The sequence below is a fragment of the Podarcis raffonei genome, chromosome 9, assembly GCF_027172205.1.
Source record: "Podarcis raffonei isolate rPodRaf1 chromosome 9, rPodRaf1.pri, whole genome shotgun sequence".
Classification (NCBI taxonomy): Eukaryota; Metazoa; Chordata; class Lepidosauria; order Squamata; family Lacertidae; genus Podarcis; species Podarcis raffonei.
The window spans coordinates 8,529,642-8,555,336 of record NC_070610.1 but is presented as its reverse complement, the minus strand read 5'-3'; the positions used below and the strand labels follow the sequence as shown (position 1 = coordinate 8,555,336).

General features: G+C 42.3%; 1 protein-coding gene across 8 annotated transcripts in view; it reads left to right on the top strand.

Annotated features, from left to right (window-relative positions):
* Positions 1–25,695, top strand: part of LDB2 (LIM domain binding 2) — a 239,770-nt gene that overhangs the window by 155,324 nt on the left and 58,751 nt on the right. For all 8 annotated transcript variants that reach the window (XM_053402737.1, XM_053402735.1, XM_053402736.1 and 5 more), the window contains exon 3: positions 21,827–21,999. In XM_053402737.1, coding sequence (XP_053258712.1) covers positions 21,827–21,999 — 173 coding nt within the window. The remainder of the gene's footprint in view (positions 1–21,826; positions 22,000–25,695) is intronic.

Sequence of the window (25,695 nt, the reverse complement as noted above, 5' to 3'; positions counted from 1 at the left end):
ATCCTGTGCAGGCTGGGATCCCTCAGGTTCAGCCTCCGAATCTGAATGCCAGACCATCACACTCTTCCTCCTCCCTGGAGGGGTCAGGATGGGGAGGCGGTCTCCCTCCACCCTTCCTCCTCTGCCCAGTCCCTGACATCAACATTGTTATACAACTTTCATAAGAATTATACTATACTAGTTTACAAAGAAGCAGCACTAGGTCTTGCCGATCTTGTAGCTGAGCCACTAGGCAATCCAAGAGCAGCTAAGACAAAAGAGCATGCCTGATTCAGCAGTGACTTGATCCATGCCGATCTGGCCATCAGCACTGGTTTTGCTGAAGTACAGCCTCCTTCCCTTTTCTCCTGGTTAATATCAGAAATGGTGAGGGTGAGGTGGCCAGGGTGGTTGACACAAGACTCACAAGTGTCCTGACCGACATCAGCCATGCGGCTTCATGGTTTATCACAGAGCTAAAAGGTAAAGGTACCCCTGTTGTCTTTGTCCATGGAGTTTTCTTGGCAGGGATACTGGAGTGGCTTGCTGGTTCCTGCTCCACGTGGATCACATTTGGTCAAAACTCTCCACTATGACCTGCCCATCTTGGGCGGCCCTGCAAGGCATAGCTCATAGCTTCTCTGAGTTATTCAAGCCCCTTCGCCACGGCAAGGCAGTGGTCCATGAAGGGATCACTGAGCAATGACAAACCTAGACAGCATCTTGCCAACAAAGGTCCATATAATTAAAGCTATGGTTTTCCCAGTAGTGATGTATGGAAGTGAGAGCCGGACCATAAAGAAGGCTGATCGCCGAGGAATTGATGCTTTTGAATTATGGTGCTGGAGGAGACTCTTAAGAGTCCCATGGACTGCAAGAAGATCAAACCTCTCCATTCTTAGGGAAATCAGCCCTGAGTGCTCACTAAGGACAGGTCGTGAAGCTGAGGCTCTAATACTTTGACCACCTCATGAGAAGAGAAGACTCCCTGGAAAAGACCCTGATGGGAAAGATTGAGGGCACAAGGAGAAGGAGACAACAGAGGGCGAGATGGTTGGACAGTGTTCTCAAAGCTACCAGCATGAGTTTGACCAAACTGCGGGAGGCAGTGGCAGATAGGAGTGCCTGACATGCTCTGGTCCATGGGGTCACGAAGAGTCGGACACGACTAAACAACAACAACAAAGGGACTCCTAACCATTAGGTTCAGTTGTGGCCGACTCTGGGGTTGCAATGCACATCTCGCTTTATTGGCCAAGGGAGCCAGCGTACAGCTTCTGGGTCTTGTGGCCAGCGTGACTAAGTGGCTTCTGGCGAACCAGAGCAGTGCACGGAAACACCATTTACCTTCCCACCAGAGTGGTACCTATTTATCTACTTGCACTTTGACGTCCTTTCGAACTGCTAGGTTGGCAGGAGCAGGGACTGAGAAATGGGAGCTTACCCCGTCGCGGGGATTCGAACCGCCGACCTTCTGATTGGCAAGTCCTAGGCTCTGTGGTTTAACCCACGGCACCGCCCGCGTCCCTCTGTCACAGAGCTAGGGGCAATGAAATGGGGAGCGCTACAGTAAGAGGAGGAAAATTGGTATGGAATCCAACTAAACAAGGGGGGGGGGACTGCTCTGGAATGTTTCCTCTGGTGGTGAAGGTGGTGAAACGATTCTGTTTTTCTTCCACCGTTGTGTAGGCTCACTGTAATTCAGTACGTTTTTCTGTGTGGCAAGGAGCCTTAAACCAACTGTGATTCATTGGTGAAACGCTTTGGGGATAAAATCACAAACATCCACTCTGACTTGGACTGTGCTTTTTATGTGACCTCTGATGGATGCATTCCCGCTTACTGGATTTCTTTGGATATTTTTGTTACACCGAAGGATGTGGGAAGGATTCTTGGACAGGCGAGGCCTGCCAACTTGACTAAAATATTGGGGGGAGGGATCAGATAAGCCCCCCACCGTAGAATCAATCACATGATGTGGGGCACGCACACCATTTGAATGGCAATACCCATTAACCTTAGGGGGGGTCAGCCCCCTCAAATATTTTAATGGGGGGGCAAAGGGAACTTGACCCCTAGGAGTTAGCTCCTGTGCTGAACACATTTGAGCCTTGCTCTTCCTGGCTATTTAAGGCAGCATAGTTGAGTTTTGCTAATTAAACAGCAACCGCCACTAATGCCTTAATGAGAGATAGTGTCATGCCCACTGTTGTGAAGAAGGCATTACCGAAGTGCCCATTACTGAAGAAACCAGCTCTGATGTAATTAAGTAATGTTTGGCCTCAAAGGTGTCTGAGCATGTCATGATGGCATAGATCCAGGTTTTCCTGGAGGAATCTGAATATCTTGATCCCATTCAGTCTGGCTCCTGGCCAGGTTATGGGATACCTTTCTCCGAGTTGGACAGGGAAGTGCAAACCTATTGATTTTACTGAACCTATGTTTTCGTTCAGGCAGTGCTTTAAAACTTATTGGTTCTGGTAGGCCAGGCATAGGCGAACTTGGCCCTCCAGATGTTTTGGGACTACAACTCCCATCATCCCTAGCTAACAGGACCAGTGGTCAGGGATGATGGGAGTTGTAGTCCCAAAACATCTGGAGGGCCAAGTTTGCCTATGGCTATTGTAGGCCTTTGAAACATCAGGGAAGTGGTAAAACCCTCTGTACTCTCCCCAGCAAACTGTTAGCAGATATGATATTTCGTATTGTCATTTAAATATTGTTTTAATTATTTTTATTGTTAGCTGCCTTGAGCAGTCACAAGAAGAAGGATTGGGAATCATGTATGGTGGTGGGAAAGAATGAGTTGATTTTATTTTGCTTCATTGCGAATCAGTTGTTTTTTTAAAAGGTGAAATTTATACTTTTTAGCTCAATTTCATTTTTAGTTATTTTGCTGCTTGGATTTAGTGGATTTTCCTTGCATTTTTTGCAGCTGATTTTTATTTGGCAATGTTTATTTTGATGCTGATAAGGATGCTCTATTTAGTTACGTTATATAGAACGTAGAAATTCTCTCCTTTTTGTTTTGGTATTTGCTGTTTAAGATGTTTTAACCTATGTTGTAAACGGCTTAAGAGTTTTGCTTAACTACGAGCAGTATATAAATGGTCCAAATAATTTTATTTTATTTTAAAAATCATCATTGTCACCCCATTTTTTCAGCTGAGGAATATTTCCCTTCTAAATTACATACAATTTTTGTATCTACTACTTTTGAAGTATGGGTACTTAATTTATCTGTATAATTTTTCTGAATAGTGATTACAAACAGTATATTTTAGAATGAGTAAATAAATCTATTATTTATAATTTGATTGGGATTATCAGGTGTTGCCTAAAGAGTACTTTTAAGATCACATCATTTTGTCCATGGAAATCCATATTTCACTGGATGCCGGGCTGCTGCTGAATCTGGCATCCCTTGTTTGAATTGCCTCCTCTCCTGTGTAATATAAAGAATAATATATACCTTATATTATAGCAACATTGCATTATTTCTGTACTACCCCTTTGCCACATCCTTAGCTGCAGATGGCATGTGTGGAAGAATTTGTAATGTGGAATAGGAGAATGATACCACAACGTGGGGTAGTCTACCCCTCCACATTATAGATGAGAGGAAGAAAATAGGGTTTACCGTATTTGGCTCTTAAAGCAATCTAAATATGGTATCACAGTACAAATATGAGCATGTTTTCACTTCATATTCTTACCAGAGCTTTGTTGGAATATAAGCGAATGCAGACATACTGTACTTTTGGATTTAGGCTAAGCTTATTGCTCTTAGTTCCCACTGAAATCAATTGGTTTTAAGGCGAGTCATGATTTAAGTTCAACTGTCTTAATCTGAATCCAAGCCATACTCTTTCAGTATCCCTTTCACTTTTTTCATCTACAGAGGGCAGTTTGCAAGACTTTGATAGGCGTGCATCAATTTTTGTATGTATAAGATGATCTACAATTATACATTGGCAAAGATAGCTGAGGAAGGAAAAGAAGATAAAATGTGTGGGCGTGCTAAAGTATACTGGTTGATATAATACTGTGTTGGGTGCAATATTATTGAGGTTGCAACTGTGGGTATATGGAAGTATTAGCCTTCTGGGGGCTGTAGCAGATGCACAAGCTTCTGGCAGCTTCTAACAGGGTCTTAGTGGAAAAGAAGCCCATAATTCTAATTATGCTTAATAGTTAGCATAATTATCTGGCTGCAGAAAATCAAGACAAAATGTTCTCTAGGATGAAAAGTCATGAACCTGTGTAGGGTAGTGTTATACCTGAATCAGTCAAATCTCTTCAATCTCCGGTAACTCCTCAAATTCACTGGTAATCTTCAGTCAGTCACTCGCATGTTAAGCCAAAAGTTGGCTTAACAAGACAGTGCAAACATGCAGTTTCCTAGAGAGGAGCTGGTCCTTTTTGCTGCTGTACTAAATCTAAACATTAAAGCAAACCTTGACTTAGTTTAGTGCAGTGCAACAGCCAAAGGGACATGCTGCCCTCACATTTCCAACATCTCACTAAACCATGGTTTGGCTTAGCACAATGTTGGGGTGCAGCTGCTGTGTCTCAACCCTAACTTACTCCGCAGAACCTTTCTGAAGCTAAAATAAGAAAAACTCAATTTACTCAGCCGCTTGGAGCATGGGTGGAATAAAAAATGCGACAGATATAGGTAGGTAGATCTAATAACCACATGAAAAGCACCGATTCTGAAATATTGCTTAACTGAAAGCACCAGTTGCCCATACAAATGAAACACATGCAGGACTGAGATCAGTTTGTTTTGTCTGTTGTCTGTCGTCTTCCAAATGGTAAGGACACTTTTCATACAGGGGCTGGTTAAAATTGCGTGTCGAGGTCCCCAAGCCACCCCCTAAATAAATCACAATTCACACAGAATTTTTGTTTAAGGATTTTGGCATAATTTTGGCCACAACTTTATTAAAATACATAATGTGAGTGGTAGCTTAAGCATTGGTTACGACTATCTGTCCCCGTCCAGGGACAGAACTGACTTCCGAATTCCAGCAAAAGGCAGTAAGGGAAAACAATATTGGGGAGAGAATGAGGCAGGGCACCATACCATCACCCCTCCCCGCATACTCCCAGGGGCTTGCACGGCCCTAGCCCCTTGCCGGGGATATGGACAAAAGCATAGCAAACCCCTGGATTTAACAGAATTCCCTTGCAGCAGCAGCATTGGAGGGGCAGGCACAGCCAACCCTTGCCCCTCCACCAACCAAATTTTAACCAATGCCTAACCGCAACCTTACAAGTTGTGACGATTTGCTAGGCAAAAACCAAATGGCACCAGCCAATCTGCCAAATGGACAAAATTCCTACCAGGCCCCTTCCCCAAAAGCAGACGACCCCATGACAGGCATAGCCATGTCAAACGCAACAGCCCTAAATTAGGGAACATGGGCGGGCGATCTGATGCACGCAGCGAAAGAGACTGAAAAAAAGCTGTGTGCCAAGAATATATGACCTTCGGGCCAACCCTCTAAATGGTAACCTCAAAATCTCCCCAACAACCCAAATTGGTCCAATCACGGTCATGGCCATCCAAATGGTCCCACCCTGTAACGAAGAGGGGGTGTCCTGTTAGACCCCACCACAACACGTGCTCTCCATGAAGGAGAACACACTTTGTCATCTTTCATCACCCATTGATTTCTTTAGCCCAGGTTGTGGTGCTTTCTTAAATCCTACTTAAATCAAATATTACCGTCAACAGCAATACAAGTTGTATCCAAGTACAGTGGTACCGCGGGTTACATACGCTTCAGGTTACACACTATGCTAACCCAGAAATAGTGCTTCAGGTTAATAACTTTGCTTCAGGATGAGAACAGAAATCGGGCTCCGCCGGTGGCGCAGCAGCAGCAGCAGCAGCAGCAGCAGCAGCAGCAGGCCCCATTAGCTAAAGTGGTGCTTCAGGTTAAGAACAGTTTCAGGTTAAGAACAGACCTCCGGAACCCTTTCACATATAATGTTCAACTGTCCCCTACATAGCATAGCCAGGGCTAAATTCCTGGGTCCTGCTTTACTGCGCTTGGTTGGCAGGCCTGTTGAGTCACACGCCGCACTGCTTTTGCAGGATACAGATCCTTCTGTAACTCTGCAGGTGGCGAGATTTCTGAATGCGGTTATCTCACACTCAAAAACCACCAAAAAACAACAACAACATCAAAACTAATCGGACTGTTATGATGAGAGTGCATGTCGGAGTTCGTCTTCAGTTTTCCTTTTCTGTGATCCGTCCCTTGGAGCTCTCCTGGCCCCAAGCAGTCACTTGGCTCTGCTCAATGACCCACCCTTGCATCGTGGTGTTCACCTTCTGTTGTCGGATATATCGGTTTTTATGTCCCTGTGTTTTTATGTTTGTACATATTTTATGGGCTAATAGCCGTAAATAAATAAATTGTAAATTGACCTCCGGAACGAATTAAGTACTTAACCCGAGGTACCACTGTGGTGGCTTCTTGTGAGATAAAGTTCATGGTTTTCTTTTCTTGGTATACACTTGGTAAATGCCTTCTTTCTGCTTTCCATTCCGTTAGCAAGCCAGCCCTGAATAAGGCAACGTAATAAACAGTTGTCCCAGTATGTCCAGGTGCGGAAGGAGGTTGAGCTATTTGTGCGCAACGTTTTGTGACTGGGACGCGGCATGTGCCGCATCCCTAATAGTCCACCTCCAAGACTCAGCCATCTTCAATCAGTCATTGCTGCCCCTGGGAGCTGCTGCTAAAACAGTGTGTCGCAGCCAATCGCAACACTTTACTTCAAGCAAATTTTCACAGTTCTTTGGCTCGAACTGCTGGCAGCCTTCCTAAAGACTCTGAGGAAATAATTCCACAAAGTGGCATAAATTAATGTGACTAATTAACATGATGTTAATTATTTGTAAATTGTATGTTTGGATACACATTACTTGAGAGGCATATGTTACGTTCAATGTTTACTGAAACAAGCGACTGCTAATCGCGTCTCCTGAGCGTTCTTTTCAACACGCTAAGCAAACAGAGGCCTTTTTTCCGAAAAGTAAAATGGGACCCTGCGGGTGGTAGGGGTACATAATGAACTGTGGTACATAATGAAAGGAGCAACTAGAAAGTTATCTTTTAGAGGTAACTGTAATCTTTACAGTGGTGCCTCGCAAGACGAAATTAATCCATTCCGCGAGTCTCTTCGTCTTGCGGTTTTTTCGTCTTGCGAAGCACGGCTATTAGCGGCTTAGCGGCTATTAGCGGCTATTAGCGGCTTAGCGGCTTTTAAGAAAAAGGAAACAAACTCGCAAGAACTTGCAAGACGTTTCGTCTTGCGAAGCAAGCCCATAGGGAAATTTGTCTTGCGGAACGACTCAAAAAACGGAAAACCCTTTCGTCTAGCGAGTTTTTCGTCTTGCGAGGCATTCGTCTTGCGGGGCACCACTGTACAGTTGCAGGTAGGTAGCCGTGTTGGTCTGTTGTAGTTGAAACAAAATAAAAAAAACTCCTTCCAGTAGCACCTTAGAGACCCAACTAAGTTTGTTATTGGTATGAGTTTTTGTGCGCATGCACACTTCTTCAGATACACTGACACAGAAGTCACCAGACCCTTATATATAGTGAGAGGGTGGGGAGGGGTATTGCTCAGAAGGGTGGTGGGAATGGGTGATTGGCTGATGGGTGCGTAGCTGTCAACGTTTCCCCTTTTTAAAGGGAAATTCCCTTATTCCGAATAGGATTCCTCGCAAGAAAAGGGGAAAGTTGACAGCTATGGGTGTGGTAAACCTGTTAACGACTGCAGTTGTTTTTACAAGGGGTGAGAGGGCTAAAAATAGCTTTATCATGTATAATGAGATAAGAATCCAATGTCTCTATTCAGACCAGGACTCTCCATGGTTTTAAGTTTGGTAATAAGTTGCAATTCAGCAACTTCTCTTTCCAGTCTATTTCTGAAATTCTTTTGTAATAAGACAGCTACTTTGAGATCTTGTTTAGCATGTCCTGGGAGATTGAAGTGTACTCCTACTGGTTTCTCTGTCTTGTGAATCACAATCATACCAATCATATCAATAACAAACTTAGTTGGTCTCTAAGGTGCTACTGGAAGGAATTTTTTAGTTTTGTAATCTTTACAGTACAGTCATGCCTCAGGTTGAAGTAGCTTCGGGATAAGTATTTTCGGGTTGCGCGCTGCAGTGACCCGGAAGTAACGGAGCGTGTTACTTCTGGGTTTCACCGCCTGCGCATGCGCATACGGTCATAATGACGTCACACGCATGCACGGAAGCGGCGAATCGCGACCCGCAGATCTGGGTTGCGTTCGCTTCTGGGTGTGAATGGGGCTCTGGAACAGATCCCGTTCGCATCCAGAGGTACCACTGTATTGGATATTGCATGGCCGCAACTTCCAGGATGAGTAGATTTCTCTGGCCTGTACATGGTTTTGTGGCTCCCTACTTACTCAAGTGAAAAGGTTTTCCAGGGACAACTGCTATAGGAAAATATTGAGGACTTACAGACTTTAGGTGCTTCCAGAAAATTTGTTTATTGAGTTTTCATCATAGGTCCCCATCTGCATTATGCATTTAAAACAGTATCATCCCTCTTTAAGACTCAGGTAGTTGCAGGGGTCAGCAACCTTTTTCAGCCATGGGCAGGTTCACCGTCTCTCAGACCATGTGGTGGGCTGGACTATATTTTGGAAAAAAATATATGAATGAATTCCTATGCCCCACAAATAACCCAGAGATGCATTTTAAATAAAAGCGCACATTCTACTCATGTAAAAACACGCTGATTCCCGGACCGTCCGCAGGCCGGATTGAGAAGGCAATTGGGCCGCATCCAGCCCCTGGGCCTTAGGTTGCCTACTCCTGGTTAAGAGTGTGGGGACCTCATATTTGCCTCACAATTCCCATATTTCCCTAGGCAGAGGGATTAATCGTTAAGCCACTCTGAGAATTCTCATTAATTCCACTTTAGGTGAAATCTGACCAGAAACTGAGTGATGTAAAATCTCTTTGAAAAACTCAACTAGGTTTAGCAAAACTGTTCAGGCCTCTTTGAACATTTTTGGGATGAGTTTCCCCTTCCATAATACATAATTATTTTGTGGTCTGATTTCAACATAGCTACTTTTCCATTGTGGGAGATGGGCCGGTGGGGGGGGGGGGAGGGGAATAATATATTGAATACAAGCTGAAACGTCTCATAATCTATTGCCATTCATTAAAGATTCACTACCGGACTGTGTTCTGTCTCACAAGCAGCTATTTCAAAATACAAGTTTCCAGAGAGCTTGGAAGAAATCTCAGAGGTGCTGTTTTTAATGGCTCTCCTAGATGTAAACAGAGCAGCTGGAAAGAATCTATCTACCATATTTAATAACATCACCGTTGGAAGTCTACAGGCCTAACAGTGGGATGTTTAACAGAATGTGTGTACAGTTTGCATGGCGTTAGTTTCTAATATATTTTAATTATTGGCAGCTTATTTTGGTATCTGTGAAAATCCCATGCCTTCTTTTGCGAGTAATTGGAACTGGGGTGAGGTCCTTTTCAGCTGACGTCAGGCCACTTAGAATCATAGAACTGTACAATTGGAAGGGACCCTGCAGATCATCTAGTCCAGCCCCCTGTGATACACGAAAATGCAGCTGTCCTATACGGGGATCGAACCTGCAACCTTGGCATTATCAGCACCATGCTGAACTATCCAGGCTGCTACATATTCACTGACTTGTCTCCAGCTTGCCAACACAAGTCGCTTCTGTACAGGGCCACTTCAGGCTGCAATGAAGGGAGGGAGTGCTTTGTTTTGTTTTTAAAAGATTCCCTGACATACATGTCTCCCTCACTGCGAGAATAATAATAATAATATTTTTTTATTTATACCCCGCCCTTCCCGGTTCAGAAAACCGGCTCAGGGCAGCTAACAACAAATTTAAAACACTTAATTGTAATACAACATAGAAGCAGCATAAAATACAGTATAAATGCATGAATAACAATAAAATTCAAAGTTCAAAAATCAATTGGGAAATCCATCCAGTAAACATTAGATAGTCACCAGGGCTAGCTGGCTGAATTGGTCCTACTTGGGCCAGCGAGGAGGCCAGGGGAGAATTAGCTGTGGGGTCTCAGAGGGAGTAATCTTCATAAAAGGGGAGGGCGAGGGAAGAGAAGGGAAATAAAAGATCAGGCTGAATTTGAATTAAAGGCCAGGCAGAATAGCTCTGTCTTACAGGCCCAATGGAAGGAGGTTAAATCCTGAAGGGCCCTGGTCTCATGGGACAGAGCATTTCACCAGGTCGGAGCCATCACTGAGAAGGCCCTGGCCCTGGTGGAGGATAGTCTGACTTTGTTAGGGCCCGGGACCTCTAAACTATGATTATTCATGGACCTTAAAGTCCTCTGCGTGGCATGCCAGGAGAGGCGGTCCCGAGAAGTGAGGTTACAGGGCCTTCTCGGTGGTGGCACCCACAATGTGGAACACCCTCCTATCAGATGTCAAGGAAATAAATAACTATCTGACTTTTAGAAGACATCTGAAGGCAACTCTGTCTCGGGAAAATGTTAATGTCTAAAGTTTTATATTTTTGTATGTGCTGTAAGCCACCCAGAGTGGCTGAGGAAACCCAACCAGATGGGCGGAGTGTAAATAATAAAATTATTATTGTTATTATTATAACTGAAAAGGGATAGGAGATGGAGTAGGCGCAGGCTTAAAGACCAGCCTACACCAACACAGTGGCTGGAGCATACCAGGTTGTGCCATCTAGCTCCTATCCCTCACGTAGCTACAAGTTACACACCCAACCGCTTTGTGCCAGCTGTTGGAGCAGTTAAACTGTGCCACATGTATAATCTGAATTACAGTGGTACCTCAGGTTAAGTACTTAATTCGTTCCGGAGGTCCGTTATTAACCTGAAACTGTTCTTAACCTGAAGCACCACTTTAGCTAAAGGGGCCTCCTGCTACTGCTGCGCCACCAGAGCACAATTTCTGCTCTCATCCTGAAGCAAAGTTCTTAACCTGAAGCACTATTTCTGGGTTATCGGAGTCTGTAACCTGAAGCGTATGTAACCTGAGGTACCACTGTAGCTGAAAATCAGTCCAAAATACTGACATGGAGTAGGAAACTTTCCAGTACCATACTATTTTATGCTGGGGAAAATTTTCCGCTTTTAGAAATACATTGTGGGTTTTTTTGGTAAAAATTAATAAGTAACACAATGAATAAACACAATGCAAGTTAAACTGAGCCTCTGGAATGGAGATCTAAAATCAAACTTGTAATTAACTTTTTTTTTAAGGTGACTATCCCCAGGAGGTGCATTTTTGATTGTGTGCACCTTTTCAGAAATGCTGAAATAGGTATGTTGACAGGTTTCAGTGCCTTCATTCCCCCGCCTCCAAAATCAAAACTGTAAGAAAGATATATGCTATTCAGATGTCAAGCCTTTAAATATGTTAACAGTATTCAAATAGAAATAATCTGAAGCTTGGAAGTGTTTGAATATGACATTTAAACCACACTAAGTGCACTTTATTGATTTTTCTTTCCATTACAGTTCAACTACTTTTGGCTGTTGGAAAAACTTCTCAGATATTTATACTGCACCTAGCATTAACATGGCATACTTTTTTTTGTTTTCTTTACTCATTTTCCACATGCAAATCATGTGTCTGCTGAATTTATCTTATGCCCTATGTACTCTGGGTATGTTCAGCAAAGCATGTTCTCCTTCATGGAGAGCACGTGTTGCGGTGGGGGCCGCCAGGACACTCCAAAGTTATGGGGCGGGCTAATTGATCGTTGGCCACTGATCCGATTTGGCTTCCCTTGTTGTTGGGAAGAAGTTAATGTTGCCATTTGTTGATTGACAGCCAGAAATGCTAAAACTCCTTGCACGAGGCTAGGGCTTCCTCTTTTCGACCGTGCATCGGATTGCCCGTCCCTCCCTCCCTAGAATTAGGGTTGTTCGCTTTGACCTTGCTATGCCTGTCATGGGGTCGTTTGCTTTCGAGCACGGGCCTGGTAGGAATTTTGTCCATCTGGCTGATTGGCTGGGGCCATTTGGTTTTTGCCTACTGCGTAGCAAATCGTCACAACTTGTTAGGTTGCGGTTAGGCATTGGTTTATGGTTTGGTTGGTTGAGGGGCAGGGATTGGCTGTGCCTGCCCCTCTAATGCTGCTGCTGCAAGGGATTCCGTTAAAGGAATTGGGGGCTAACTATTGCTTGTCCACCCTGTCAAGGGGGCTCGGGCCACTGCAAGAGCTCCTGGCTGCATTTGGGGAGGGCTGAGGGCAGGTTCCCTGTGTTAGGATATTTCCGTTCCACCTTAAAAGGGAGCAGGATGTTTGTGTCACAGCCTGCGTATTTCCTGTCTCACAGGATGTTTATGTTGTGTCAGTTGCTTTCTTTTCTTTTCTTCGTGCCTGAACGCCGATGCAGGCGGTCATGTTTTTCTTTGTTCTGACCAACGCTGAATAAACTGTAAATATGCTCTCCTGCTGTGCATCTTTTGCTGTGTGAATTCTGCTGCTAGAGTGTGCACCAGCCTAAGAATGTGGCAATCTACTTCTGAGGCTTCGTGTCGCTAATTGCTGATACTGCGTGTCTACGGGAGATCGATGGATCGTCCGGCAGCCGCCTTGGGGGCTCAGATGGACTTTGTCTCCCTGGCAGTATCCCAACACCCTGCTCCGTCGCTAGCCCCAAGTATATTCCCCTTTTCTGACTTTCGCGGGCGTGTGCAATGTCAGACTGTCACCCATGGTGGGAGCAGCTAGTCGCAACCAATGGCTAAGCAACCACTCACATGTTTGTATTTTAACAAAGTTGTGGCCAAAATTATGCCAAAACCTTAAACTAAAATTTTGGTGTGATGTGTGAGTTATTTGGGGTGGCCCTGGGGACTTCGACACACAAACATGGCTATCAAGTAAAATGTGAATTGGCCCTATCTCAGGTATTATACCTTCAGCCAGTGATGGGCTACCCTTACCCCCACAGTTTAATTCATAAATAGACTCAGGAAATTAAACTATTCCTCCGGAATATCAGAAAATATTCCAAACCAATTACAAAGTGAAATCAGACTGATTGCACTTGAGGCTATGATCTTTAAGCCACTTACTTCAGAGTAAATGTTCTTTCTCTCTTACTTGTTACTGATGCATACCAGTGCACATGAACATTGATTAAATATCAATATAAAAGTGAATTTAGATATGTTTAATAAAGTTTTATTTTGTGATTTAATCACTGTGCTCATGCTCTGGCACACATTAGTAAGCAGAAAGACAAGAAAATTGTGGCCAATTGCTCACATGCCAGCTTTGAAATTAATTGGATAAATTCTTTCAAATAAATTTAAAGACCGGCAGAGTAGGATGTACGAAAAGGAAACAGAGAAGGAGAACTGATTTGGGAAAATTTACCCATCAATTACTTGCCCTTTTTGTTTACAGCTTTGTTTACAGTTTGGTAACACATTCTAACCATGTATATTTATATTCGAAAAGCTTTATTGAAACAACCATTTCTCAGTTCAGGATAAAGTTCACAAAGGATATATTTCGACCTATTAAAATCAAATGCATATTATCTGGGGGTAAGAAACTGTTTGCTGAAATCAAAGTTGAGTAATCTTTGCAAACTGCGGTGTTTGGCTGCGGGAACAAAGTGTGTGTGTGCGTCTGTTTGTAATCCTTCTGTTTCGATTTTCCACATCATAGGCAAAACCATCTCTGCAACATCAGTGAAAACAATTAACTGCCGACTGATGAATTATTGCACCCATTTTGTTTCACACCACAGGACATTATAGGAAACATCATCAGCACTTTGAAATTCATTCTCACATTTCTCAAAGGAAGATGATGACAAATGTAGTAACACTTCAGGGAATATCAAAACCTTGCTATTTCATTTTAGAATCTGGCTTATCAGTGAAATGAAACATTGACACAATGATATGATCCAATGATATACCTTTCATTCATATTGAAATATGTTCATCCTATTTTCCTTTTCATTATTTAAAACCCCATCCACAATAAATTAGATAAGAACTGCAGTGCTTTGTATGCTCAGAAGTGGTAAAAAAATATTATTATAGTAATTAACCACAATAATGCTACTACCGCTTAGCATTCATTGTAGCACTCTCGAATGATCAAAGCAGGTTGCATTCATTACTGTATATTATTTAAAAATACTGTAAGGTAGCCCAGAATTATATGGGTAAAATGCTGTCCAGCAGAGTTCTTTCAGGTACTTCTAAGGTTTGCCGACTCCCGCTGTAGGGGAAGGACTTGCTGTAACCAGCTAGCTGTACATTTTGAGGATAAATTTGCTCAACTTCTGGGAAACCTTGATTCTACAGTTGCAGCCGTTCCTGTTGAAGTGCCCGGCGTCACAGCCTGCGATGTGTTGTTAAACACTTTATTCAGTTTATTCAAAATGATGATGTGGACAAGGTGTTTGCAGATCTATGACTGACCCCCTTGATCCCTGACCCGCTTGTCTGGGGGATTTGACTGGATTACTGCTGGATTACTGCTAATGCATGCTAGGTCTGTGATGGGCTGCTTGATTCAGTCAGGATCAGGCAAGGTTTGGTGGCCAGGAGGCAGAAGAAGCAGGTGGGGACAGCTTGAAGCGGGGTGTAGTCAGGAATGGAGAATGGTGGTTCTCCTGTTGCAACACTATCCTGACAAGATAGAAGTACTGTTTTGGGGGGACAGGAGGCAGGCAGATGGGGAGGACTCCCTGGTCCTGAATGGGGTAACTGTCCCCCTGAAGGACCAGGCGCACAGCCTGGGAGTCATTTTGGACTCACAGCTGTCCATGGAAGCGCAGGTCAATTTTGTGTCCAGGGCAGCTGTTTACCAGCTCCATCTGGTACGCAGGCTAAGACCCTATCTGCCCACTGACTGTCTCACCAGAGTGGTGCATGCTCTGTTTATCTCCTGCTTGGACTACTGCAATGCGCTCTATGTGGGGCTGCCTTTGAAGGTGACCCGGAAACTACAACTAATCCAGAATGCAGCAGCTAGACTGGTGACTGGGAGTGGCCGCCGAGACCACATAACACCGGTCTTGAAAGACCTACATTGGCTCCCAGTACGTTTCTGAGCACAATTCAAAGTGTTGGTGCTGAACTTTAAAGCCCTAAACAGCCTCAGTCCTGTATACCCGAAGGAGCGTCTCCACCTGCATTGTTCTGCCAGGACACTGAGGTCTAGCACCGAGGGCCTTCTGGAGGTTCCCTCACTGCCAGAAGCCAAGTTACAGGGAGCCATGCAGAGGCCTTCTTGGTAGTGGCACCCGCCCTGTGGAACGCCCTCCCACCAGATGTCAAAGAGAAGAACAACTACCAGACTTTTAGAAAACATCTGAAGGCAGCCCTCTTTAGGGAAACTTTTAATGTTTAACAGACTACTGTATTTTAATACTTTGTTGGAAGCCGCCCAGAGTGGCTGGGGAAACCCAGCCAGATGGGCGAGGTATAAATAATAAATTATTATTATTATTATTATTATTATTATTACTACTACTACTAAATGTTTGAGAGGAGAAAGCAGATCTGCTGGCTCTCCCCACTGCCCCTCTTGTGGGTCACAGAGCACATGGGGGGAGATGCTTCAACCAATTAGTGAGAGGGTTTGAGCAGGAGGAGGTGGCGGCAGAGCTGGAGTCAGAGGGACAGGGCACAGTGTTGCCGCCACAAGCCAAGTGGTTATTCTGCAGCAGCCCAGATAAAGCATGTGTTTGCATGTGCATCGCTCTCTTAAGGTGGGAGAGTCTTGTGGATGAGCTCTCCCTGCTTCAACTTTGAAAGCTCACCGGGAGGAGCGTGACACCTGTTGGGACAGCTTCCTTGCTTCCCTTCAGTTCTGCATGTCTCGCTTTGCTCATGCAGCTTGGAGACATGAATTATGGACCCTGCGTTTGCTGCAGAGCCTGAATGATGACCTCTTCCTTACTCTCCAGTAACAGTCACTGTTGTTACGCTTTGGGGTGGGAGCACAACAGCATGGCTTGTCTGGAAAGAGCAGTTAGTCAGGAATGCTGCTGTCCAATTGGTTTGTTACTGGCCAAGTTTTACAATTAGCATATTAGAAACAGCTTCGTACTAGTTTATTTGAAGGATTGCCTTGTCCCATGTGTGCCTACTCAAGCTCTTCAAACTTTTACAAGTGCCACATCAAGTTTGCTCAACTTCTGTTAGGAGTCAATTAACATTTAGGCACCCTTGCTGCAGTTTTAGACACCTGTTAAAAACTTTTTAAAAACTTAAATCAAGCCTATCCAGATATATGTGGTGGTATTGAACTAAGTTTTACCCAGATTAAGTCCATTGAGATTAATGTTAGGTTAATTAATGTCAGTAGATCTACTCTGAGTAAAACTTAGTTGCATCAAATCTGATTTGATTTGTAGTTGAATACCACATATAATTTAGTATATGGTTTTATGTCTGTTATTGATATATGACCCGGAAGCTGTATGCTGGCTCCCTCAACCAGTAAAGCGAGACGGGCGCCGCAACCCCGGAGTCGTTTGTGACTGGACCTAACGGTCAGGGGTCCCTTTACCTTTACCACATATAATTTAGTATATGCTTTTACGTCTGTTATTGATATAATTATTTTATATTGTTTCATGTATACCACCTAGAGTTTTTTATGAAGTAGTTTATGCATTATTCTAAACAAAATCTGCCATTTTTTTTATTATTTTCCAATATAAACCCAATTACACAAATTAATTTCAAATTAATGCAATTTCGTTAAAAGGCTTCCCGCACACCGTTCTTGATGGGTCTTTATTCTTATTCATTTCTGTTACATTCCATTTTTCAAAATTATCACATAATTAATAGCTGCACTCTTAATGATTTCTATTTGTGTTATACTATTTAACTTCCAAAAAAAGGCTCCAGGTGAGGAACAATAGCTTTTTCCTTTTCATCCTGCCTGCGCCACATCCAAAAGTCAACTGTTAGTCTCTTGGCCTTATGTGGCTCCCTGAGGTTTTCCTTTTTCCTGCAGCATTTGGGGCTATCTCCTTACTCCCACTGTTGTATTCCAGCCTGGTTGGGGCAGAGCTGCAACTTCAAGGTTAAACCCTCTTCTTTCTCCGGCTCAGCTCCTTCCCATAATACTCAAGCCATTCCACAGCAGATCCCTCCCTTCTACTGGCACCAAGTCAACAACTTCCAGAGATTCGCTATTTATTCCTCCGGCTGAGAAGGGAGGGGAAAGGCGATGCCATTCCTCTTCCAACATCCAAAAAGCCTTCCCACCGCTTTCCTTTCACCGCTACCATAGCATTTTGCTTTTTTTTAGAAAATACAGTGATACCTTGGTTTACAACCATAATCCGTTTTGGAGGTCCGGTTGTAAACCAAAACAGGTTGTAACCCAAGGTTAGTAAAACTAATATATGAGATAGACTCATGACATTCAAAGCAAGATATGTCAAGCCTTGATTTGTTCTACAGGTGAAACTCGAAAAATTTGAATATTGTGGAAAAGTTCCTTGATTTCCATAATTCAACTTAAAAGGTGAAACTAATATATGAGATTGACTCATGACATGCAAAGCGAGATATGTTTGCCTTGACTTGCTATCATTGTGATGATCATGGCATACAGCTGATGAAAACCCCAAATTAACAATCTTAGAAAATTAGAATATTCAAGGAAATCAGCAAAACAAAGATTGCAAATGGAGCAAGATTGGACCTCTGAAAAGTGGAAGCACATCTCGCTTTGCATGGCAGGAGTCAATCTCATATATTAGTTTCACCTTGGAAGTTGAATTCCTGAAATCAATGAACTTTTCCACGATATTTTAATTTTTCGAGTTTCACGTGTGTGTGTGTGTGTGTGTTCCATTTAATATTATGCATTCACACCATCCTTATCCACTTTACCGCTTTGGCTCTCTAGAGCCTTCAATAAGTGAAGATTCATTATGCATTCCCTGCGGACACTGTTGTAGCGATGGCAAAACTTGCCCGGTCTTTACTTACAGAGGTGAGGTTGATTTTGAGTTAATTGTCTCCTGGCACTCAGGGCCAGAGCCTATGAGCTAAAGAGTGATGGTCAGTGGATCAGGGGATGGAGTTTGGTAGATTAGGGAGCCTAGTCACAGCAAAAGATAGTACCTGGTCGATCAAGGGAAAAATCCACTTGTGTTCCTGTCTTCCTCCACTACCTCATCAGCGACTCTCACCTTGAGAGATCTGGTACCCTATGTTATGCTGTTGTTACGAATGAGGTGTTTCTTTGATTTGGTATCCTGCGCATCTCAGCAAATGAAAGTCGATATCAAATGACAGGGCAGAAAATAATTTTCCTATATGTAGGGAGATTTGCAAGACAATTTGATGATGTCTCTACAGGTTATAGGTGAATTCAGCGAAATGGCACCTGATCTGTTTTCTATACCTTTGCATGCAAAATGTACTCCGTAGCAATGGGATGCCAATATTTCAGGGCCTTTTATTTTAATAATTACACCAATATAGAACTAGTATTATTTCTTACGCTTATTGTTTCTAATGGATGTAAGGAGAAAGGGGGACAGTATTCTTTTACCTCCTGAGATCAACTATCACAAACTGTACACTTTTTCTTTTTAGAAGCCACACAAATGTATTTAATTCTATCAAAACAAATTCAAGGTTTTCTGTCACATGTTAGCTGTACAAGATGATTAGCATGAAATTTAATTTGTGCTGATTAGCCTTAGGGGAGCAAGGAATTAACTTGATGGGTTAATTTCATGTTTGTTGTATATCGCAAAAAAGCAATGTATGAATCTTTTAACACTTTTGAAAAACAAATGCGTGTACACTGGACTTCTAGTTTCTTTCCCCTCATTAAATTATACTCTATAGAGGGCACACACAGAAGTTTTAATGAGGATTGCAAGGAACTGTATTTGTTTGAAATGTACAATGCTTAACGAACCATATCCAAGTTCTTCAGTTTGCCTGCCTAGTATGCAAACATTTATTTCTGCTTTTGCTTCTTTGAAATATTTACACCCCTCTTACTAACTGAAGTGCTCAAGGTGCATCACAATATATTTAAAATGCTATAAAAAAAGGACAATCAGGGTTTCTCACTGAGCGAAACTTCCTTACACAGACTGCTGCAGGTCCTGCCTTCCAGCAGCCCATAGAAGGTTTGCTGGGGTTTGGGCAAAGGTGTATACCAGTGATGGCCAAACTCAGCCCTCTAGCTGTTTTGGGACTATGGTTCCCATCATCACTGACCACTGGTCCTGTTAGCTAGGGATGATGGGAGCTGTAGTCCCAAAACAGCTGGAGGGCCAAGTTTGGCCATCACTGGTGTATACAAACCTCCCCCCATCTCTATTCTCACATCTTCCACCTGCCATTCTGCTGCTGAATCTCCTCAGCCCTCCATGGCTTAATCCTCACTGAGGCAGATGTTAGAATACCAGATGTTAGAATACCTCAAAGGTGGAACTTCCTCACCTGGGCTGCTGCTCTTGCTGTCTCATCAGACATGCACCTGATTGGGCATGCACAGAAGTGCACTTTATCTATAAACTCTCTCTAGCTGTGGTAGGACTTAAAAGTAACCTGGGTCTGAGAGCCAGCATGGTGTAGTGGTTAAGAGTGGTGGACTTGTAATCTGGTGAACCAGGTTTGCTTCCCCGCTCCTCCACCTGCAGCTGCTGGGTGACCTTGGGCCAGTCACACTTCTCTGAAGTCTCTCAGCCCCACTCACCTCACAGAGTGTTTGTTGTGGGGGAGGAAGGGAAAGGAGAATATTAGCCGCTTTGAGACTCCTTCGGGTAGTGATAAAGCGGGATATCAAATCCAAACTCTTCTTCTTCTACTCTATAATAAAGTCCGATGAAATATTACATCAAGCCCTGCATGCAATGATGTTAGATTATGTCCACCTGCTTGGTCAGTGGAAATCTGCTTCCACAGCAGGACATCTGGTTCCTCATCTCCACCAGGGTGGATAAAAAAATCAATGTTTTTTTTTATTTAATTAAAAAAAATTGTGGTTTTTTAAAAATTTAAACCGGATTTTTTTTTTTAAATCAGATTTTTAAAATAAAATGCTTTTAGAGGAAGAATCTTTCTAAAGGTAGTTTTCTATGTAAGTTACATTATAGTCCAAAGGCTTTTCATCAGGAAATAAGGATTTGTTTTAAGTTTCTCATGTATACTAAAACTCAGTCTCAGTTGTTTTTTTTAAAAAAAAAATATTTTAACCACATTAGTTAACAAACATGGATACATATGCTTTAATGTTATTGTTTTAGTTAAATAAATTGTTTAAATTGTTATTAAGGAAATGATTATTTTTCTCCTTCCAATAAAGTACAGCAGAAAAGTTGTCCAAATATAAACAATATTTTCATAATTACCTGTCTTTGTATTTCTGATAGTATAACCAAATCAGTAATTTTTGATATAACTGTAAAAACTACTCTGAAAATTTGTTATTCCAAAGATGAAACCTTCATCTGGTTGTAAATATTAAGATTATACCAGCAAGAATGAGTCTTTCTGTAAGAAAATGATTTAAATCGAGTCTTACTGACTAGTGATTTAAATCAAGTCTTACTGACTCGTGATTTAAATTGTGATTTAAATCAATTTGATTTAAATCAAATCCACCTTGTCTCCCACTCCACCACTACCTGCTCCAGAAGGTCCCCAACCCATCACAAAAGTGTCCACAGATGGCAATAAGTACAGTAATTTTACAAGGGATTGCAGAATGGGGATGGAGATTTAAGTCAATAGCAAAACCTCCACCAACACTATCCTCATTGAGGTAGTATCAAACTATGGTGGTTTTTTGCCTAAATAAAGTGATCCTCTAACAGATGGAATAAAACCATTTGTGGCCCGGCGGGGGGGAATTATCTGGCAGGCAATGCATACCAGTCACAACATGTGGAATGGTTAAACCGGCTTTGCTACACAGACTGGACGATGGAGGCCAGAAAATCCAGCTCTACAATTTTCTAATTTTACCTAAATTATTTAGCCACATTATTTGTTTTCATGCTAAAATGCATTGTCAATTGCAAATTCTCTCTCAAAAAATATATAAGGGCCGAAGGAGTATTTTAAACAAAATATTCAATATAAATAAGTAAAATCTTAATTATTCTAAAAACTATTCAGTTCTAAAATTCTACAGATTGTCTATTACTACTTAATGTTTCTCACTTAATTTTAAGAATAAGACATATTTAGGGACACCCGGACAGATCCCTACATAGATGCCTGACTCTGACCCAAGGCCACAAACCCTCCTTCTGCAGCTTATATTTATTTCTTCACCTATTGCTACTCCTATTACTATTACTGAAACGAATTTATTTATTTAGGTAGGTAGGTAGGTGTGGGAACAATTTTTAGCAGACCCAGTGCCAAAACCCAGCAATTAGGGCTGCATCTAGGGGGGAGCTGTTCAGCTCTGAGCAGATTCTGGGGTTGAGCCTGGCTTCTGTTCTGGATTTGGTCACCATGGTGAATAACCTGTGCTGGGAAAATGGCGGGCGGAGCCAACCCTACTAATTTTTCTGGACCTCTTCTGGACCTCCATCATAATATCCTTTTGGACCACATGTCAATATGTGAAGGTCTCCAGTTTTTGTTGTTGCAGGTCTCACTCTCCACAGGGAACAGCGTAGTCTATTTCTTACTGGTTTAATTGGAATCTGCATTAAGTTTTGATCACATTTTACCATTGTTCTAGTAAATGAACGACTTAAAAGTGTTCTGTCTAGTGCCCTTTGCTCATGTGCTTTGTATTTTCCCAACAGCCATTGGAAGGACCCTCATCCCTCGTTATTTTAGCACTGTCTTTGAAGGAGGTGTGACAGACCTGTATTACATCCTAAAGCACTCAAAAGAATCATACCACAACTCCTCCATCACAGTGGACTGTGATCAATGCACCATGGTCACTCAACATGGAAAACCAATGTTTACAAAGGTAATAGGAAAGATTAATATGAAACATGAAATTGTTGTTGGGTTTTCAGTGTCCCTTTCCAGATTACATTAGAGATTAATAACTGGTGGTTTGGTGGGGGTTTTTTTTTATCTGTGGATGGTGGAAGTGATTCCAGATATCTTGAATTTTAATTTGCTAAAACTGAAACACCATTGAAGTGGAAGTTCTGTTAAATAATACCAGAAGAAGAACTTATGTGAAAATTCACAATATTGTACACAAACTTCAATCTTCAGCTCGTTTCTGATTTATTGCTTATAACCATAGGTCCATTGGCATATAAAGAAAAGATGGACATAATATAGCTATTAAGATAAGAAACAAAACAAAATTAATTAAGTGGAAATCAGTAAAAACCAAAACCTGGCAGTCAAGCCAATGAATGAAATCACAAGTCCAACTCAACCAATTATATAATACAGTTATATAATTCATATTTATATCCATCCAGACAGTTATAAATAAATAGCACTTAGTCATTAACTTCAGGTAGAATTCAATCTTTGAACATTTTTTTTTTTTTACTGCATGACTAGATCCTTGGTCATGAATCACAAACTGGGAGAAATCACAAGTACTTTTTATATTCCGAAAGAAACACAACACTGTGCAACTCATATATAGCAAGAAAGCCAGGGCTCCAATGATGTATGAAAAGCGGCCAATAGTCACACATAAAAGGTGTGTTCATACAGACACCAGATTTTCATGATCTACTTCTTTTTTTATTTATTTTAAAGAGGGAAGAATCACATTAATTGGGCCACCACACATAGCATGTGTTCATATTACTGCCTTGTAGACTTTTCACAGACACGTTGTTTACCAGTGTAAGAGCAGGATGCTGGACTAAATGGGCCTTTGGCCTGATCCAGCCATGCTGTTCCTATGCTGGATTCCAGTTCCCATCAGCACCAGCCAGCATGACCAATGGTCAGGGATGGTGGCTTAAAGTTTGGAGGGCCTCTGCTACAGCAGCAAAGTAACACAGGTAGGTTTTCACCCCCAGGCAGTGTGAGAGGTGAAGCTATTACATCTCTCATCATAGACCACCAGCATTATCCAGCGCATGTCCCTTGCACCTTCTTCCAAATTAAGGATGTGCTATGGCTCCAGGTGTTGCAGCCAATACGATTTTCTCTGAGGTTATGTTCCAAAGCCAAAATGATGTATAATCCAAACACATTGGGTTCAGTGGCAGGTGAGATTGCCCTCGCTCTTTCCGCCCCCTTTTTACATGTTTAAATTTTTGGTCACTTGCATAAAACTGAATGTACACAAGTTAAATGCACATAAGTTGCGAGTTACCTGTAGCTGTCTTTTCTCAGGACTCTGGAATTTGGTTTGAGTGCTGGTAATTCACTGCTAGCGGTCTGACATTGGTAGATCATTGGGCTTACAGTCTTCCCATTGCAACCATCAAGTTTTAGGATTATGCCTATGAACCACTCCATCTAGCTCTGACCTATGGCATGGTTCTTGAATCAACCTTGTTACTTCCATGTTTAGCCTCCAGACTGAGTAGCACTAGCTTCAAGATTATGGCCCAGTTGACTTAATGCAATATTTTGTAGGAAATTGGTTCTCTGGAATGTTTAACCCTCGATTAATAGAATAGTTGAATAGATATTATCCTTCAATGGCCAGGCTCTGAAGTTTCTCAGGGAGTATATAGATTTCCCTGTCCCCGCACATCAGAAGATAACACGCTGTTTTATGGGCCTTCTTTTACCAATGTGAGACCAGTTTAGGCAGGGCCTCTGCTTTAGAGCATTTTTTCCAGGGGACAGACCTATCAAGCCATGTTCTGCCGGCTGAAAAGACTCCCATTCTTAAACATTCTTCTTTGTTTCTGATATGGTGCCACCCAAAATTTCTTAAATTATTTTCTTGTTTATTTGCACCTATGAAGCTTCTATATAGACAGCAGTTTTTAGCATTCTTGTTTTGCATGTTAATTTCCGTGTTCCCTTCGGGAGTGAAAAAGCACCAAATAAAATAAATTAAAACAATAATAATTAACTTCTGCTGCATTGGTCAGCATGTTGTCTTCTCTTTAGTAAATAACTACCCAACTGATTGAAGCAAAACTAAACTGGACTTTGGTTGGGTGGGGGAAGAATCTTTCCGAAACAAAGTGTTTAGAAAATTGCAGTGGTTCATCTCAGCACCTGAAAATGTAGCCTAATTTTCCCCATAGAGAAGGGCATCATGTTAGATTTCGTAGCATTCAGGGAAGCAATGTTTTTTCAACCTGAAAAATTGCATATTTAGCCTATAGCAGCCCCAGTAATGAAAGATGGAGGTCACATTTATGGGAAAGTTCTCCTGTTCCAAAGCATTGAAATGAATAGGGACCACCAAGTCCAGCATTCTTAGCAGTTATGCTGGAGACAGGCAAAGGGTATAAAAAAACCAAACCAAACGAAAATGGGTTGGAGAAGAAGTATTGCTTCGGCAACTGTGCTGAATTTTCACGTTCCAGCATTTTCAAGGCGAAAACTGCCTACCGTTAGCACAAACAGCAACAAAACTAGTTATAGAATTGTAGAGTTGGAGGTTCATCTAGTCCAGCCCCTTGCAGTGCAGGAATCTTTTGCCCAATATGGGTCTCAAACCCACGACCCTAAGATTAAGGGTCTCATGCTCTACTGACTGAGTCATCTTGCCCCTCAGTTCTCAGTTTTGTGTGTGTGTGTATGATTTGCAACCCCCAAATAATCCTGCTTTGGTGCTTTTTTAATGCCTTTTTTCTTAGCTATGTAATTCCAGCTAATAGATAATGTAAACCTTATTGCCATGCTCCTCTCAATATATGGCGGGCTGCAGGATTCTGATCTCTGCCCCTGCCTCCAACCACTACAGATAGGCTAAAAGGTCAAAAGAGTCCATGCACACCTAGAGTTGTACAAGTATAGGAGTCATTCTCACCTTCTGGAGAAATATCCAGAAACTGGTGGCAGACCTTGTGAGCGGTCACTATCTCACTTGCCTCCAGGTCTTCGGTTTAGTGATGGCATCATGGCACCACATGCCAAGGCCCCTGGCAGGGGTGGAATCTACCAAAAAGGGAGAAAGTCCAGGGTTGCAAAAATAGGGCTGCCGTATGCCCAGAATTTTCCACACATAGCCAGGATTCGTCCTTCGAAAACGGCGTCAAGGCAGAATTTTCGGAAACCAGTTAAAATGTCTGGGGAAACCCTGGGTGTATGGCAGTCCATATTGGATGTATTGAATTTTTAGTGAATTTCTGGGGAAATCGCTTCGTCCGTCTGTCCGTCCACCCAAAAGAAAGCTCAACAACATTTGTGTCCGGATTTTCACTTCTTGAAATATGGCAAGCCTATGCAAATACATTTTTCAAAATGAATTCCCTCATTCCCATTCACCTCTAATTGCTTTCCACCATGTATACAACACTTCTTTTGTCTCACTGTCACTTTTGGTCAAAAGGGTTCACAGGCTTTTATTTCATTTTTAACCCTGCATAGCCTTTTTACTAGAATCAATGGTAAGATGAGTTTCCACAGCGTGAAGTGTAACGCCTGCCTTCATGTTTAAAACAACTGTCTCTTTCCAGCCCTATCTGACTTTGATGCATGGTAGAAATGGTTTTTATTTAAGGCTAGTAATGCTTGTGTTTCCTTATAGCAACACATAAATACATAAAAGATC